Consider the following 19746-nt stretch of genomic DNA (forward strand, 5'->3'; position numbering starts at 1 on the left):
CAACATCGAATCCTCATTTCACAAAGATTCTATATATCGCTCGGATGATTCATTTCATGGAAGTCAGTGTTAGTAAATGTGTGGAGGACTGTGGGAGTCAAATATGAGTTAAATGTGGTTTGTTTCACAATGAGTAATTGTTCCTTTCAGCACAGAAAGGAGCTTACCACCATGTCTGTCATTTTTAAAGCCTGTTTACTGCTGTGTAGGTAGAAAGAAGGGCTTTATTTCATTCACTGTAATTTATTTGATAACAGACTCCTGAAACTTTCAGGTGTATTTCTTGATACTGCGCTCTGTTGTGACACCTGCGCTCTCACTTCCCACACACTTTTTAAAGGACACAGTAGGAAAGCACAGCACTGGCACATGCGCACATAGAAAAACACAGTTTAAGTACAACTTTTATTAATACTGGAATCATCACAGTGCGTTTTGTTACATTAGCAGTGACTAAAGTTAACAAAAATGAAGAAGATATTACAAAACAAAACAAAACAAAAAAAAACTCGTCATCAGCAAGAGACCAATTAGACTTGGAGGAAAAACAAAAGAGGACACAATAAATTAAAGGAAGAGAAAAAGAACAAGGGGAACAGAGGCGACAGCACCTGTAGCTTTACTTTGACTCCATTGGAGGAAGAAGGGGGAGGGGGTATTTTAAGGAGTGGGGGTGGGGGGTGGTTGGGGGAGTTGTACTAAAACCAACGCACACATCATTTGCTCTTTACAAGAATGAAAATCTGAGAAGTGGTCAAGGGCTAGGCGCGTTTTGTGTGGCCTGTGAGTAAAACAAAAGATGAACGAGAGACTTGAGTGCAGAAGAGAGACCAGAACGATGCTGTTAAGACATTCAGCTGAGTTACCATGGTGCCTGGTTGCCGAGCATCAATTTTGGCTTGTGTCTGTGCATGTGTGTGTGTGGAGAGGAAGCAGAGGTTCCACTGCTGGGAGAGATTCAGGGTCTCTCTCTCTCTCTCTCTCTCTCTCTCTGAACAACAGAGTGTGTGTGGGTTACACTGCGTGGGTGTTGCATGTGTTCGAGCCAGAAAGGAACCCGTCAGCAGAACCGGGTCCAAAATCACAGCTAATGTTTGACACATTAGAGATATGAAGCACAACGCAAGCCCAATATGAGGAAACTGAGGATGCAATACAACAATCAATTTGGGCTCAGATGAGTTAGGTGAACGGCACACGCCTACATAATTTCAAACACTTTATGGTATCCAGCAGTTCCTCTATTAAGAGTAAATAGCCTCTTATAAGCAAGTAGGCCTACTATACACCCACTACCTGGTAGCTTAAATTAGAGCACAAAGTACAATAGCCAGGACGGCAGTAGCCTTGTTATTTGGCTTTCTGCACTAAACAAGTGGCAAATTGTAGGATTTATGTAACTAATTTTGTCAATAGGCATTTTCATTTAGCAATATACCAAAGGTGCAGCTCTTATGAAGGGGTCCTGTTATATGGTAATTGTGTTATTTTCAGCTTGGCTTTTTCTACTGTGAAAAATCATTGTGAGTCCAAAATGGATTTAATATGAACACGCAAGCAGCTGTGCAGGAGTGCAGGACAATTCTGCATTCTGAAGATGATGCAATTATGTTTGCAATTACTGCTAAAGGCTATGAAAACACACTATTTACTGATTCATTAAGGTAGAGAAAATACAACTTGCAAAGGTTTTGTGAAATGGTAAAATGGTTGGATTCTTGTAGGGACTCTTATGTCCAGATGTTAGAATGATGAAAGCAATTACGATAGATGTAACATGTAAAATAGTTTTGGAAACAGAACAGCACAGAAAAACTAACCAATTGCTATTAGGCAAGTGCGGTAAAATGTTTCTCTATTGAATAATAGACATACTTTGTATGATCTGCTGTGTGGCGCCACAGGTTTGGGCCAGCGTAGCATTGGCACAGAGCCCAGCGTTACCAAAATAATAATCAGAACAATAATTTAAAATGTTCCTGACTTTTCAAACATTAGGAAATTCTGACACATCCCAAATAGGTAAAGTCTAATAAAAATAGACTAGCTTGCTAGCAAAACTGCTTACAGAGTGTGGCCTGTTTCGTGTACAAGGAGGGTGGCTTGCTAATGTTTGTCTCAAAGGCAAGCAAAGTTATCAGTGAAAAGGCAAGTGTGTCTGATGCCTGAAACTTTTTTGAGGCAAACGGCTGCACTCCCATCACTTTAAAGAATGTTTTGGGCACTTTGTGACCTGCAGGAGAGAGAGCAAGCTCACATTCCATCACACAGCTGCTACTGCTCAGACTGCTAAAGCTAAGCTAATATAAGCTAGTGCAGTAAGAGCATGTGCAAAAGAAGGAGAGAACACATTTATGAGCATGTAAACATTACTATTAATGAGAGTATTTTCATTAGCTACATTGCCCTCTCAGGAAAAGTGTGTTGCCTTCTCATGGATACGAGTGCAGTGTTTTATTTGAGGAAATAGTGTTTGAGGGCAATCAAACTTCCGTTTGGAAATGTGGCATTTGACTGTTGGCTTGTAATAAGGCAGAATATGAATTATGCATAAAGTAAGAAACAGCACGCAATAGCAGGGTTATGACTGAAATGGTGAACGGTATAAAACACGGCGAAGGTGCGTCAGGGAGGAAAGTTAGACAGATAGCTTGTCACCTCTTCACCTGAGCACCAAGAGAAGTGGCACAGCTCCAAGTGTGCTTTTAGTGACTAAGGATTTAAGTCAATCTAAAGTGACAATAGCCAAGATTCCATCCAATGTGTTGGAATAATGATGCCCCAAACCTTCATATTCACTGCATTTACCTGGTCTCATTCAATGCACAGCTGCATAAAGCACAAAGACACTGTGCTATGCTGCTCTCTGAATTGTATCTCCCAGTATATGCAGTTAATCTTAATGCACCCTGTTTCACTTGCTGTGTTGCTGGTATTCCCCAAGGTGCATCAAGCCAGTAGAGCAGCAAAGCAATCAGAGCATTGTACCAAGGCGTATCTAACTTTATTAGATATGCACCATTGTCTTTAACATTTTCTAAGAATGGCAATAATTTCCCAGGTGTTAATCAATTCTCTATATTCATTTTATTTGGGTCTTCAGGCTAACTGACTAGTGCCAGTGAAATACTTTTGTGTATTTATGATATTTTTTTGTTTGTCCTCATGTAGTGTTTTGTTTATATTGTAGAGTTTCATTTTTGTCCCACACGGTTGCACACATAATTTCTTGTTTTTTAAAAACCGCCATCTGACTTTACAATACTGAATAAACTAAAATAACAACAAGGAAGATATTATTGTCAATATAGGTTTTAAAATATCCAGTGTACTGTGTTTCATTTGCTTTAACTGAATTGTTCTATCCATGCTCCACCCACAAATGCTTACATTCATAGCAACTGTTTTACTGGATGTTCTCCCAATCAACCTAATGACAAACAACAGCAGAACTTATTTGGAGTTGCTTTATATGTTGAGTTTCCAGTTTGAATTGCAACTATTTGGAGTTGGACCATGTTGTGGTTAATCAAAATTTGGCTATTAGCTACAAAACGATTGCTATGCTAACGTTGTTTGCATGGCATCGACCCTACATGATCAATCTATACAATCTATAACTTTCCCAAATGGCAATAATGATGTAATATATTATTTTTTAATCTATTGCACAACTTAAAAATACAGAAATTCAGAACCTGAGGTTAATTTCAATTAAAATGGCCAGCTAGCATCAGCATACTGACAAATCTACCTGCTCAACTCAGTTGTTTGGCATTTAAAAAAGTCTAATCTCCAAAATCCAACTAATTTAATCTCTAACATCCAACTTTGCAACTATAACTATGGAGAATGTGTTTGTGGGTAGAGATATGGTAGGTCTAGTCTTGCATTGCCAGACTCTCTAGGGAGAGTCTGGTACCTACTGCCATTTAACATGGCCAAGAAAAGAAATCTGACGAACCAATTAAAAGTCTGCTATTTTGGCATGACACGCGAAGGCAGTCTTTCACGTCGGACCAGTACCAGAGCCAGTACAAAACCATACACAGAAACGTGTATATGCTGAGGTACAGACAGCCAATCAGAATGCAGCAGGCAGAATAATAACAGTGAGGCCAGGTTAACGCACAGAATGTATCAGACTCTTCGTCTATTTGTGTGCAGAGTGTCTGTGGCTGAGACTAGAGTAGATTACCGTAATAAACCAGTAGTGCAAAGGAAAAACTGTGATTCAGGATGGAAAATGAAATCCGATTTCAAAAGGGTAACAGCTCAGGATGATGCTCCTTTATTTAGGATTTAGCTCCCCTCTCTGTATCTTTCTTCTATGCAATTCTCTCGCTCTTTCATTAACGCCTCCTTTCTCTCTCACTGCACAGATTGGTCTGAGGTTCAGTGTGAAATAGAGAAGATTAAGCAGGAAACTGGGATCACATTAAATGATCACCTTGCACATTGAAGAAACCGTATACAGGTACTGGATATTTAACTGTAAGACCCATTTTTTTCCCTTAGAAAACTCTGCCCTATTGCTGTTATACCTTGTGCCAATTGACCTTTACTTTTTAACCCCCAGTTAGACAATATCTGTGTGGGACATGTTTTGTTAAGTTAGCTCTGGGGCAGTTACGTCCACCTTTGTTTACAGTACATGTATGTATATATGTGACTATATATATACAAATGTTATGACCTGTGCTTTCTGGAAGAGTCTCAGTGACCTCTGATTGGGTCACTGTGGCTGGCTAGTAGTACTAAGCCATGGTCCCCTTCCCCATTCACTTGTAACAAAAGGCTCAAACATTCTGGCACAATCTTACTCTTGCAAAGCAGGTACACATCGATATTTTTTAATTAGCTACAGGCATTCCTAAAACAGAGTGCTCTATTTATGCAAAATAAATAATCCAGAAACAAACAAAAAAAAAAAGTAATAAGTATTAAGTGTCCATTTAGTCGCACACGTAGTGGTCATTTTCGAGCGACAGAGCTATGCGAGACGGCAGGGGTTATAATGAATCATGGGAGCACAGAAAGTCACTCACAGACAGATACTACAGGACTAAAACAGTGTTTCTGGCCACCTATACACTACTCCAGAGTCCAGAGTCACCAATGGTCATCCTTTTTCTTTTTTTCCGCACACTTTGTAATGGGTGTCCCACACTATGCTTCACGGTTCACTTTGTAACTCGTCCTATGTTCTATATCAGGCAGTGGAATGCTCACATTATAAAGAACTGGACTGCTCTATTTTGCCAGAGATCATCCTCTCTACCTCCCTATTTCTTCATCTTTATCCTCATTCTAATCCTTCTTTTCTTATCCACACCAATTCCCTCCATTCTCAAACCCTTACCTTCAGGTCCGTGCCTTCATCTTAGCTCATCGACTCACCCCCAGCACGTACAGCCGAGTCAGGGGGGCTGTAATTTGAGGCTTGATGTCAGATTGTTAAAAGGTGAGACCCAACCCACGCTGAATTCATGAAAAAAGCAAATAGATTCTATTTAAATACTCAACTTGGAATAGTTAAAAATAAAATAGAATAAAAATCACCAATCGGCCACCACCCTAACTCCTTTCTTGTTTCCTTCACACCACACTTACACTTTCTCTCGTCTTTTCCTTTCTTTGTATTGTTTACTTTCTGCATCTCTTAAGGTAAGTGCCTCTTGTCTTCTTAACCACTGCACTCAATGCACCCACACTGGCCCCTTGTGGTCAATGTGAACATTACCTACTCTAAGTGTTCTCCCTCTTCACTTCTTTCTCCTTTTATGGCCAGCACTAAAGCAGAGATAATACGAGAGATGCAAAGTGAAGAGGAAGAGCAGTTCTGGAGACTGATATTGTTATTACTAATACTGGCAATCCTTGCAGTTTACATGATCATAGCTGTTGGTCTTAAGGCTAAATCAAACCATTATGGGACGTATAATCATAGTTCCTAATAATCAGGACCTTCAAGAGATTGTCATTAGCAATAATAACAACAGCCTTCAACTCCTCTTTCCTTTGTTCTCCTCATATTATGTCCAGCCCTCAATTGGACAAAGATCTGCTGACAACATCAGCCTCCACACTGAAGAAAACTACAGCAAAGCTACTCTTGTAATTCCTTCTTCCTCACACCGACAAAAAATAAAAAATAAAAGCATTATTGCTCCACATTATATTGGCATTTTTTTCATGTCTACAAAAAATACATACACCTGATGCGCACACATGTTCTGGGTTTAAGATTAATTGCTTAGAAATAAAAGAACAACAAACAGAAGACAAGCCCCGCCCCCTTCATAGAACCACAAGCTGACCTGCAGCAGAGCCCCAATCACCTTCAGCCTGACTGACAGCCACACCAACCAATCACAAAACAGGTAAACACACCATAACAGTTCGGTTACTTTCAGCATGTGGTGTGATGTCAGAGAGCTGGAGGTGCGGGGGTGGGGCAACAGCACCCCGAGTCTTCCTCTTCTCCCTACATGAGCTTTTCCAGCACTGAATCCCTGGGGTTCCGAGTTAGAGGCTTGCTGTTGTACACAGGGTCTTTATTCTTCAGTCCCCTGTCCCTCCTCCTTTCAGCCGCCTGGCATCTCGCTACAGTCTGACTACAATCCCACTGCAATTGGGTGGTGTTAATAAGACAAAACATGCGTCCAGACACGCTAAAGAGTTATAGTGGCCGGAGCCTGTTGTTATTTAGCATTTAACTTTTTTTTTAATTCTCGTTATCATTATTTAGCGTTTCATCACGTAATTTAATTCTAACGATGTCTTTAAACATTTACTTTAGATTTTTTAAATCCTCTTATTCATAGGTCATTCTCTACAGAGTCCACGATGTGTAGTGTTTATTTAATTGTTTTTTTTTTTACCCTCTCTTTCGGTTTTCGCACAAAATTTCAGCCATCACAAAATGCGTGGAGCTGAGCGGTCGTTGGAGACGGTCTTGCGCAGCCTAACGCCACGGCGGATGGACACCAGCATGTCCACACCCTCCTGGGGCTCCAGTGGTTCATCCTGGGTCCCCTCTGGTCTGGGAGGAGGGGGCTGGTCGGGAAGCGAGGGGAAGGGAAACTGACCCTCCCCCAGAGCGTGGGCACTGGCCACCAGCTCACCAATTTTTTCCACCAGACTGTGGCGGTTGGCAGCCAGCAGCTGGTCCTCTTCTCCCGGCTGACCGTACACACTCATCTCCGCGGCTCCTGCACCCCAGGCCGTATTGGGCAGGCTCAGACGCTTGGGGGATGCCTTCACATACTCCAGAGCACTTGGAGAGGCATCATCCGCCACATAGAATACACACTCTTCACTCCCGACACGAGCGGGTGGTCCTGGGTAAGGCGAATCGGGCACAGTGGGGGTCTTGACCGGCACTATGGGTGGGCGTATGGGTATGGGGCCAGCGTTAGACAGGGTGCGTCTTACGCCAGGTTTGGTGGAGGGCGTCCGACGGATGGTGGCAGTACCTGGAGTGCCCGGACCTCCACCTCCGCCACCACCAGCTCCTGGGGGTCCACCTTGAGCCCCTGCTCCGCTGGGCAGGCCAGCCGTGCTGGCGGGACGCTTGGTCTGGATCATGCGGCGGTAGTTCTGAGCGATGTTGCTGTGGCGAGGGATGGTGGAGGATTTGTCGAAGTCAGTCTGACCGTCAGCCTCAGTGTCGCCATTCACAGAGTAGCAGTCATAATCAGAGCCTGAGGGGTTAGGGAGCAGATGGAGAAATTAAAAACTGAAATATAATCATAGAATCCTCTTTTAAATCTATTCACAGTGACCTATGAACACTGTCTAAACTTAAAGTGACTCATTCTTGAAGTGTGCAACGGTTACAGCGAGCACTGTTTACTGTTCAGAAAGAGCTGTGAAAGTGTGTATGGGGGTTACCCTGGGAGGGTATTGTGTCCTCAGAGCACGAAGGTGTGGTTGTTTGAGTGCTGTATCCACTGGAGTACTGAAGCGAGTCTCTGCTGCTTTTCTGCTGCTCCATACTGAGTCCCCGGGTCAGCACCATGGCCAGGTCACTGGCGGCTGGAGACACTTCCTCCCCATGCTGTAACACACACATCTTCATTTAAATGAACACACCCTCAGCCATGTTGAAAGCTTATATATATATAATTACCTTAGGTGCTATCAAATCAAATTACCATTACCTTAGCTGCTATAGTAGCCGGGGTCATCCTTGGCCTCTGAGGGTCTTCAGGATGGACCCCAGCGTAGCCTTGTGATTGGGGTGATGCTTCGGACTCCCTCAACCTGTCCAGGGGCTCCTTCCTCCTCTGGAGCGTGTTGACCAGCTCATGGGGACCTGCCTTAGACCAGTCCTGAAGGAATGGGTGTGGTTATTTTCAGGTCAGTTTAATAAGCAGAATTCTTTCACTCTCGGATGAGAGGGGAGACCCGCCCACTATCCAGCAGTTTGAGCGTCCTTTATTGTAAATATCTAAGATGTGTGCTTTTTGATAACGACCAATACTGTGTAAATGTGCCATTCTGAACTGACTGAACTCAGAAATGGCTACAAGGTACCATCCTTGGCCTGCTCAGTTTAGCAAATCTCATAGAGAGAGATTTGAAACTGGGATCCAGCAAACAGAAAAAAGGTTGGTGTTAAGGAGCAAAATGAGGTAATGAATGAAGTTAAGCAGAAAATGAAATTAAAGCAGCACAACTGTAAATATGCATTATTAAAGGCAAGCAAAAATAACACAAACACCGACACACGCACACCCTCGCAGCAAAAATGCCAAAAATAAAAAAATAAAATAAAATCTCAGCAAAGAAAAAGTGCTCATGGAAACAAACCTTCCAGCAAGGGACCTTTGATGTGGGAGAGGAAGTGTTGGATCCAGGGGAGCGGTTATAGGGTGGGGACGCAGGAAGTATGACAGAGAAAGGCCTGATGGAGCCAGTGTGAGAGAGAGCAGGGCGGAAGGTAGCGAAGGACGAGCCAAACTGCGGAACGGAGAGACAAGATCAAGATTGTCAGAGCAGCTTGAGACCCCCGGGGTCCCTCGTGTGACCCAGGACCAGAGGGAGCTGCCTCACTTGGGCAAAAGATTACAGAAGTCTTAAAGTCAGAGCACAGGGTGGATGAGTGCAGGCAAGAGCAATGTGAGCCGTGAGAGCATCCACTCGTGCCATTTGGTGCCATGACCTGTCCGTATTTACACATCAGTGAATACGGCAGTGCTATGAATACAGCAGACTGTATGAATACATCCTGAGTGTACTGCATATAAATTAGGGCTGCAATGATTAGTCCACATGGCCAATTAGACTTTTACAACACTGATTATGGAAAAAGCCTATGCATTATTGCCCTCTGTAATGACCTATAATGATACACCATGCCACTCTGACAACGTGTAAGCAGTTGTACAAACAAAACTTTGGCTGTAGGTGAAATTGTCTACTGCTTGCAGCACCAAATAATGATGAGTCCAGTCTCTCAAACAGTACAGTATATGGTACATTATATAATAAAGTTATGTTTATTATGATATGGTAGTATCTAGTATGTACTGGCGTAGGGTGTAGTGTACAGTACATATACTTCATTCATTCATTCATTCATTATCTGTAACCCTTATCCAGTTCAGGGTCGTGGTGGGTCCGGAGCCTACCCGGAATCATTGGGCGCAAGGCAGGAATACACCCTGGAGGGGACGCCAGTCCTTCACAAGGCGACACACACTCACACACTCACACCTACGGACACTTTTGAGTCGCCAATCCACCTACCAACGGACCTACCAACTCCTCACAGACAGTCACCTGAAGGAAACCCACGCAGACACAGGGAGAACACACTACACTCCTCACAGACAGTCACCCGGAGGAAACCCACGCAGACACAGGGAGAACACACTACACTCCTCACAGACAGTCACCCGGAGGAAACCCACGCAGACACAGGGAGAACACACTACACTCCTCACAGACAGTCACCCGGAGGAAACCCACGCAGACACAGGGAGAACACACCACACTCCTCACAGACAGTCACCCGGAGGAAACCCACGCAGACACAGGGAGAACACACTACACTCCTCACAGACAGTCACCCGGAGGAAACCCACGCAGACACAGGGAGAACACACCACACTCCTCACAGACAGTCACCCGGAGGAAACCCACGCAGACACAGGGAGAACACACCACACTCCTCACAGACAGTCTCCCGGAGGAAACCCACACAGACACAGGGAGAACACACATATACTTCAAATTTTTCTATTTCAAAAGCAAGTGGTGGAAATAGTATAATTAGGTAATTAATTCTTGATAGACTAACACACAATGATTAGTTGCAGCCCTAATATAAATGTGTTACGTGGTTATGTGATGAAAAGCAGCACAATTTCATATTGAGATATTGATGCGATGTACGAATCTAGAACACTGAGACGTTTTGAATCTCATGCTTGTGTGTACTTACTGCTGTGGGAGAGCTGCATTCACTCACTGACTGACATGTTTCTGACGCCTCTGAGGAGGCTGAGCTCGAAGACTTCTGCAGGACAAAGCAAGAGACCAGAATGAAAACATGATGAAAAATAAAACATCACTGACCAAACCTGGTTCAACCTACCTCAGGATTACTGAGCTGGGTTCATTACTTACTCAAAACTGGTGTAAATCTCCACTTATAAATCAGCATTTAATAGAACTTGTCACTATTTAGCAAAATATAAATATAATTGTATTAATTGTTATTATATGTTTGAGGGGGGCAGGCCTCACAGCATTTAATTGTGTTTCTTTAGAAGGCATTTTAGTGTATAATGCAATCTCAGACTTCAGTACCATTTAATAATAGGTAATAATAATAATAATAATAACAGGTGTTGCAAATATAATAAACTATTTTGGTGAATTTTATCAATAATAATGATAATTAATAAGAAGTTTATTTGAGCAGATGCAGTAATAAATACTGTTATAATAAATTGGGAAACATTCGAAATTCAGTGCATTTGAACTGTCATCATCAACATCAGACTGCGTTGGGGATGCTATGCTAACTGATGCTGGTACCTGGCTGGTGATGTCAGATGGCATGGGCGAGGGGGGCTTGGAGTACACATTGGCGTCCTGAGAGATGAAGCCGGAGTCGTGGGATGAGACGCTGCTGAGGCGGTGAGCGCCCCCCGCTGGCGGCTGCGCCAGGCTGCGGTAGCGACAGGACGAACTGGGTGAGTGAGTCTGAGAGCCTCCCGAGGAGCGAGAGGCGCTACTGTGGGCGCTGTTCACACTGCTGCAAGGCCAGGAGGGTGAGGAGGACATTGAGGACAGAGAACACATGGAAGAAGTGGACGGTGTGGAAGAAAGAGTAGGGGAGAGGTGGGGAAATCAAAGTATGAAGACACAAAGGAGGATATGATCGGAACGTAGGTATGGGAGATGTCCCAGAAAGTGTTCCAGAAAGCATGAGCAATGGATATGAAAAGAGGGAGGATGTGGAGGGGTTTGAAGAAAGAAGTAGGAGTAAGGGAAAGTGGAGTGAGTGGTATAAGGGAATTTAATAAGGGGATTGAGGTCAATTGCACACATGAGGGGAACGAGAGTGAGTATTTGATTCAACGTAAGGTAATGGAAATGAAGGGTTAGATCATTAACAATGGCATGGGGTAGAAACACATATGTCAGTCAAATAAAAGGGCAGGTTTTCATACGTGGACACAAACCAAAAAAGGTGTAATATGTTCAGGAGGTAAAGAGGTGAGAGTAGGAATTGAGGGCAGGAGGGAGAGGTAGATGGAAAACACAGGTTGGAGAGAGTGTGAGAACGAGACGTTCAGGCATGGGCTGACACTGTAAAGGGCAGGGGGCCTGGTATGGAGAGCAAGAGATCTGTCCATAGTGACCAGTCATGGACATTTTCCCTGCCTCCATGCAAGGCTGCTTAACACACACTCACACACACACACAACCACACGCACACACTGCACATATACACCCACAGGTACAGCAAAGTAGATCCACAGAGCACAGCTGGCTGGAGAGCATTCAGCGAGTTACACGTGGGCTGATCAAAGACCAATTTCTCTAGGTCGTTCATTTTTTAATTTGTGTTATTTACTGCCTGCAGCAAATGTAATACTTTTTCTAGAGGTTTCTCCTAAAGCCTTTAATCTCTAACGCTTTAGTCTCTGAAGTACATGTAGAATGTTTGAGTGGATTTATGAATCGAAATCGGTCTAATGTTGACGAGACATCTTTATCTCTTAAAATTAAAGATTCTATATCCTGGAAAATGTTTATGTAGTCATTTAAACATTATTTAAACTGCAGCACATATCGTAAAATAAAACAGACACATTTTAATAGCCCTTGTGATGTCAAAAACACCAACACATTGACCTACAGCCTACAACAGTTTGAATCAACACTAGGTTGTATTTTACCTTAAACTTACAGCATCAAAACCATTGTGATGCTTCACTGACCTGTAATACGGAGAATAGAATCTGCTATTGCTACTCTGGGCTCAGCACTTCAGAAACGGCACTATGTAACTTTCAGAGGAGGGTAGGAAATCACCTCCACTTTCAACATTGATTGCAGGACAGTGCTGTAAAGGTGAGTTTAAAGGTGGGCTAATGTTATATATTCATTCATTCATTCATTATCTGTAATCCAGTTCAGGGTCAAGGTGGGTCCGGAGCCTACCTGGAATCATTGTGCACAAGGCGGGAATACACCCTGGAGGGGGTGCCAGTCCTTCACAGGGCAACACTCACTCACATTCACTCACACCTACGGACACTTTTGAGTCACCAATCCACCTACCAATGTGTGTTTTTGGACTGTGGGAGGAATCCGGAGCACCCAGAGGAAACCCACGCAAAAACACAGGGAGAACACCCCCCGTCACACACTCCAGTCACCAGGAGCGGGATTCGAACCCTCAACCTCCAGGTCACTGCGACACTACCTGCTGCACCACTGTGCCGCCCTAATGTTATATGCTCATACATAAATGTGTTTGTAGTTGTGACATCAGAACCATGATTAATAAGAGGTTGTTTAGTGTTAACTATGTTTCAACTGAGGAAGGATAAGCAAAATGCTAACGCAGTACTTCACACTCATATCTTATTACAGTTTTGCATAACACCTGCTCTTTAAAAATTGAGCTCTAGCTTTCAGATACTGTTTTGGTGGCTTAATTGCAAATCTATCCCCAGGGGATCACAGGCAGCCGTGGCCTTACTTCAGGTCTGTGAACTGCATTTTCTACACCACTTGTCAAATGGCACAGAGACAGAATAATTTGTCTGAAAATCGACAGGCGTAACCTGGAGCAGTTTTTTGTAGCCAGTAACATAATTACAATTCCTTTGGACAGCCCACAGTTCAGACAAAGGCCCTCACACATAGTAATGGCTTGACATGGTCAGAGAGCATCACTCATGCTGGGTCCTTAATGCACAGTACGTTTGTTATGGACACAAAAACAGGCAGAGGATCACGGACACAGACGTGTTAACATATTTTAGATAAATACAGGGGAAAACAGAAAGCACGGTGTGGGCCAGAGCAGCAGATAGGCAGACATGCAAGCGCCACTTTAGCAGAATTTCCTCTCACGCATACCACACACACACACACACACACACACACAACTACTACACAAAATATAACTGAGGCAAAATTATTAAAAAAACTAAATACACCCCTCAAACAACAGTCAAGACAAGAATAAATATACAACAATAAAACTCTCAGTAATCTCTCTATCACTTTCTTTCTCTCTCTCTATCCATTAACCACAGGGTCTCACCTGCACATGCTGCTTTTCCTGGAGCCGGAACTACTTGGGGAAGAGGGAGGGGTCTGGTAGGACCAGCTGTAGTCTGATCCCTTCAGATCCTTTATTACCTGAGGAGAGAAACACCAATAAATACAATCATTCATTCATTATCTGTAACCGCTTATCCAGTTCAGAGTCGCGGTGGGTCCAGAGCCTACCTGGAAACATTGGGCGCAAGGCAGGAATACACCCTGGAGGGGGCGCCAGTCCTTCACAGGGCAACGCAGACACACACACATTCGGACACTTTTGAGTCGCCAATCCACCTACCAATGTGTGTTTTTGGACTGCAAACCGGAGCACCCGGAGGAAACCCATGCAGACACAGGGAGAACACACCAGCTCCTCACAGACAGTCACCTGGAGCGGAAATCAAACCCACAACCTCCAGGTCCCTGGAGCTGTGTGACTGCGACACTACCTGCTGCACCACCGTGCCACCAAATACAATCATAAAAGTTTACTTATTTACTTTTATTTATGTGCTGTAACCTTTTGGTGGTTAAACTGAACACAATCTTAAAAATAATTCTGAGTTGTGTGTTAACAACATGACAGTTTGGGGGCTTTTCCATTGCATGGCACCTACTCAACTTGGTTTGGCGTGCATCTCAGCTCTGGTCTCTAGTAGCTTTCTCATTAGCACAGCTCCCTGACAAAATGTAGCTGGTGATGTCAGAAAACCCCATCTATGATGGGAATCACACGATTTGGAATACACATTGGCTGCGTAAACGTTAAGTGCTGTTTACTCATCGTGTATACACTGTGCTGCTTTTTTGGTTCTCAAAGATCACCAAAGTTTTCTCATTCCTTGTTGCACGTTCATCTCTCAGTTGCTCCGAGGAGTGTTTGTAGAAGACCATGGTAAAATTTTACAGGCTGTTGTTATGAATCTGATAAAAACAAATGTGATTGCTGCTATAAATTAGAGTTTATACAGATGGCAAGTTTGTGCTGGAGGTCTGCATTAAGTCATAATTGACAAGTCTCTTTGGCCAGTCAGTGCTCTGAAAGCTTTACAAGTCACCATTTAGTCCCCAGTCAGCTCACTTGGAACAGCGCCTGAGCAAGTACTAAAAAGAGACAGGCTCCTAGTCCCATTCCACAGATTCATCTTACAGAAAAGCAAAGAAGCCAAACCGAGCTGAGCTGAGTAGGTACCATGTAGAGGAAATGCACCATTTGTTGCATGTGTGTAATGGATACAATTCTAAGTAGTGAGCCTAGGCATCCATTACATTCTCTTTGTAGCTCCAGGTCAAAACTAAAGAAGCAGACTTCAGACTACATTAGAGGTGATGGTAAATCATGTCTGTAAGCCTAGCTCTGTAGGTTATATTAGGTTTACTGCTATGAGAGTCGTGAAAACTGTCCAGTACATCACTGCAACTGCCCTGTTTCCTATACAGGACCTCTATAACAAAGATGATGGAGGATAGCCATCAACGTTGCCTCTGTCACTGCACACTCCTTTTTCTGAGCCCTGTCATCCAGAAAGACGTACAGGAGCATCAGATCCCAGGATCATCAAGAACAGTTTTTTTCCCACACTGTGCTCATCTGGTCACACACAACCTGAATACTAGCCTACAGATTACAGATTACAGATCACTCTGATTCTCCCAGTTCTACTCATCATATTCACATTGAGATCCACTAGCTCAGGAACTGTATGCACTTTCCACTTACCTGGAAATTCTTCAACGGTACTTACAAAAGCTGTAGACTGGACTACATATCCAATGCAGGATCATTATTAGCATAGTAGCATAATTAGCATCTTAAATCACACCTCATTTTCATGCACATATTTGAATTTATGTTACTGCATTTATTGATTATTGTCTGTTGTACTTATTGTCTATGAACCTTGGCTTGTGCTTTGTCTATTGTCCTTGCACTATTGTCACACGTCGTTTATCTGTTACCGCGCCAGAGATTTAGCTTCTCGTTGTACTGTACAACCCCGTATTAGTGCAATGTACCGGTCCTCATTATCCTGGTGGGACCATGCCCTCCATGCTGTAGTTTTGTCCTCGTTCCATCACACCCACTTCATTTTCAGAAGAGGGATTTCTGTTTGGTGTTTGGTTTTAGTCCATTGTCAAGTTTCCTATTTCATCTAAACTCATCCTAGTTGTATGTGTAACTCAGTTAAGTCTGTGTAGAACTATCTATTATGTAGTCCAATGTTGTTTTGAAAAGAATGATGAAATCTTCCAGTGCTAATCCTTTCTGCTGCACTGCTGTGTAGAAGCATAGAGCTGAATAGGTGTGTGTGAGTTTACCAGTTTACCTGCTCACTGGCTGGGGGCAGTTTGTGTGGATCAGTGGTCAGCACAGTGAGGTCATCGATAATGGCCTGGAGATGTGTGATCTCTCCCAGCATTGCGATTTCTCCATTCTGAAAAAAAAAAAAAATTCACGGTTACACATTTAATCGTCTTGTATATATTAATTTAAATATATCACCAAACTATAACACAACGAGCACTGTGCAGTGTTCTCACCACTACAGGCTGCAGGAAGCTGATGAAGGTGCAGAAGCGCCCTCTTTCCTCCACTAGTGCGCGCCGCACGGCCTGTTTCTCTGTCTCCTCCATCAGCAGGTACATGTCATTCACATCCTGCATAGCACTGTCCAGCTGTGGCTGCAGGTCACCTCGGCCTACAGGGGGCAGCAGAGTACCAGAGGAGGAGTAGAAGAGAAGGGAAAGTATAGGCAGAAAGGGGACAGTGGCCGGGTAATGGTCAGAATATCAGCATGAAAGCATTTGGACGCAAGATGAACAGAAAAGGTGGATCATACATGTTAGGTGTCGGAAGGTGAAAAGATTTAGGACAGAGCAGGAATATCAGAGAGTTGACAAGGCAAGAAAGAAAAACAGAATTACATAAGAATGGACCGTACAGAATGTACATTGTCAACATCACCTCTCAAAACATGGACACAAAACAAAACAGTTTTCGCTAGTCGACTGTGGCTAGCATCTACGCAGCTGATGAAAGACAAACAGATGGACTACACAGCCCCCAATGCTTTCTACTCTCAGTAAACAAAATGAAGTCTCCCCGAGGATGTTAACAACATTAAGTCATGCGGATCATAAAGTTAGCACTGGCCATAACCTTCTTTTAAAGGCGCGAATTTTGTTAACCCGAAAAAGAGCATCTTTCTCAAACAGCTAGCATGCTGGGACAGCATTAGCTAATCATGCAAACAAATGTGAAGCTCAGGGCATCATGGGAGAAAGAGGGAAAGACAGCAGCTAGGGTCTGATGTCATGCTGATAGGTCACAACACCGAGCATCTCTGTTAGGGTCAACTCTGCATGCCGTCCTAACTGAGTTAGTAGCATGGACGAGAGATGTGCAGAAAAATTACAGTCATAAAAACAAAGGTTCCAGAAGAGTTCTTTGTAGAGATGCGATAAAATAACAAATTGTGGTTGCATACAAATATTTGTAAATGGCTCTTTAAAGAAGCACATTTACAAATAAAGGTTTTTAGGTTTCTCCATGACACCATTACAAAGAACTCTTCTGACACCTTTGTGTTAAAGAGTGAAGATGTTCACAAGGAGCAGCAGCTTTGTGGGGAGTATCATACTTACCCTGCAGCTCTACAAGGTGAGAGAGTGAGAGAGTGAGAGAGAGAGAGAGAGAGAGAGAGAGAGAGAGAGAGAGAGTAGGAATGAAGGACAGCAGGGGTATTCAGGAGAGGGTGAAGGACATGAAACATGAGAGTTATAGCAAAAAGAGAGAAATTAGAGATAGATAGATAGATAGATAGATAGATAGATAGATAGATAGATAGATAGATAGATAGATATAGGGTGGGGGGGGGGTAAGAGAAAGAGAAGGGGCTCCATGTTAAGGTTAGTATATAGAAGCCATCACAGCTCATTTCACAGCCAAAATGCTTTGGGATTGTTAGAGCAAAACCTCTGCAGCAACCAAACACCCCAAACCCCCAAAATAACAAGTACACCTCTTACACTGGAACATATAAGCATATTATAAGCCATAGATTTATCATATAATCCAACTCTATTCATTCTTATTGGCTGCAGAGGAGGTGTAAATGAAATAATTAGTAGGTTGGTCACTGACATTTGCCCAGTGCACTACATTTAATAATGGTACTTTCATTTAATGGTTCTTTAGTGTTTAGTCTTCCTAGTAACACACCAACTTATCATCTCCTCTTCAAGAGCACAAATTATTGGCTGCTGAGATGTGAAGGGGAATGGCTCAACAGATGACGTGAGAGCTGTAGATTCAGCCGCCGACCAGTAGGGGGAGGTATTACCTTACCAAATTGAGGGAACGGATTCACAACTTAGAAGCAATGGATCGCTCTCACATCACAGCTTTAGGAAAACAGATATTAGCCACATTGGGGATTTGGCTGTCCATCATGGGTCATGGACGCTACTGAAGTCAAATCACACAGTCCATAAAGCACTGTTGTCAATCACTGCCACAGAGCTGCTGATGGTCTCCTCTAAGCTGCTGGATTTCACCTTGAGCTGATGGTGTCCTTGAGTTTATCCAGAAGGCCAAGATTTCTTCCGGGCAGCAGGGGACGGTTACATAACTCAGATCATTCAGCTTTACCTGTCGTTATGGAAACCGGATCTACAGTTCCTGCTGTTACTGTGGCAGATTAGATGTTTTGGTGTAAGGCTAGTGTTTTTTTGTTTTTTTATTTTTCACCACATCCTGTGTCTGCTGTGAATATTAAGACCAGGATTCTGGGAGATTATTCTGTCTATTGTTTTCAAACCCAATCTCTTATGAATTTCATTTCTACAAAGACACAAATATCTAACTTTGTTTCCACAGCAGTGGAAAACTGGACACTGTCTCAGCTGTAAGATTGTAGCAATTAAAAGGAGGTTACATACCTTTTCTCGCCTTCTTCTGTAGTTTCATTGTGTCTGAAGACTTCTTTTTTATCTCATGGCGAGAGCGCTTATACTCTACAAAACAAACATATAGAGAATTATGCAGAATATGGCCGTATATTTATCAATTATGGGAAAAAAATCAAATATATCGGTAACATGAGGCATATTATGAGTAACCTTTGGCATGGTCCTTGTCCAGTTGATTTGCTGTTTTCTTCCAGTCCTCAATTCGCTCCTGCAAAGGGTTGATCAGGCTTTCCATTAGGGCACTGAGAGAGGCAGAGTCAGATAGATGAGAGAGAGAGAGAGAGACAGTTAGATTTCATATCCCACTCATACACCACATTTCATTGCATAACTTACTACGCAAAGTGTAGAACTGTGTAATTACATGAGAATTATACTGTAAAGGATGCAATAAATCCATATTTTAAGGGTTAAACCTAAAGTGAATAAGTACAGGAATGTAGGGGTCATTACAGGGAACACTCATCATCATCATCATCATCTCTCATTTGGCCTGTGTTATTACAGATTTTTTTGCCTATGAGAGTGGAAGTTTAAATCCAGTGAGAGATGATGGTCGTCTGTGTGGTTTACAGTGGCTTTGAAGGTAGTAGGGCTTCCATTCATTAGACTGTCAATGAAAATAGTCAACAGATGTCTTTTAATGAGGTGAGAGAAAGTGCGTGCATGTGTGTGTTCATGTCCTGTGTCATCAGATATTCAGATGTGTGTGTTCCTGGCAAAGATTTTATTGAACAACACAACACAGTAAGCTTTTCCTTTTTTTCTGCTTTACAAACACAGATGATTAAAGTCCTAAACAAGCATTGAGAGATACACGTGCAAAGTATAAATACAAAATACATTTCTACACTCAGCATCTATTTCTCCAGCTACATTTGCCATAAAGGTGTACTTTGTAGAATTACAATTACAGACTGTTCTTTGTTAGCCCCCTTTCACACCGCTGATCAGTTTAAAAACTTCAGCATC

At 42.9% G+C, this 19746-nt stretch overlaps 1 protein-coding gene across 1 annotated transcript in view; it reads right to left on the reverse strand.

Annotated features, from left to right (window-relative positions):
* Positions 1-266: 266 nt before the first annotated feature.
* The window catches only part of LOC136678051 (protein MTSS 2-like), a 76087-nt gene continuing 56607 nt past the window's right edge, over positions 267-19746 (reverse strand). Inside the window, exons 5-14 of the mRNA XM_066655837.1 lie at positions 18925-19016; positions 18745-18819; positions 16345-16502; positions 16131-16238; positions 13802-13899; positions 11053-11272; positions 10454-10528; positions 8166-8336; positions 7897-8062; positions 267-7706 (exon numbers count right to left, since the gene is read on the reverse strand). Coding sequence (XP_066511934.1) covers positions 6919-7706; positions 7897-8062; positions 8166-8336; positions 10454-10528; positions 11053-11272; positions 13802-13899; positions 16131-16238; positions 16345-16502; positions 18745-18819; positions 18925-19016 — 1951 coding nt within the window. The 3' untranslated portion in view covers positions 267-6918. The remainder of the gene's footprint in view (positions 7707-7896; positions 8063-8165; positions 8337-10453; positions 10529-11052; positions 11273-13801; positions 13900-16130; positions 16239-16344; positions 16503-18744; positions 18820-18924; positions 19017-19746) is intronic.

This window comes from Hoplias malabaricus, chromosome Y (assembly GCF_029633855.1).
Source record: "Hoplias malabaricus isolate fHopMal1 chromosome Y, fHopMal1.hap1, whole genome shotgun sequence".
NCBI lineage: Eukaryota > Metazoa > Chordata > Actinopteri > Characiformes > Erythrinidae > Hoplias > Hoplias malabaricus.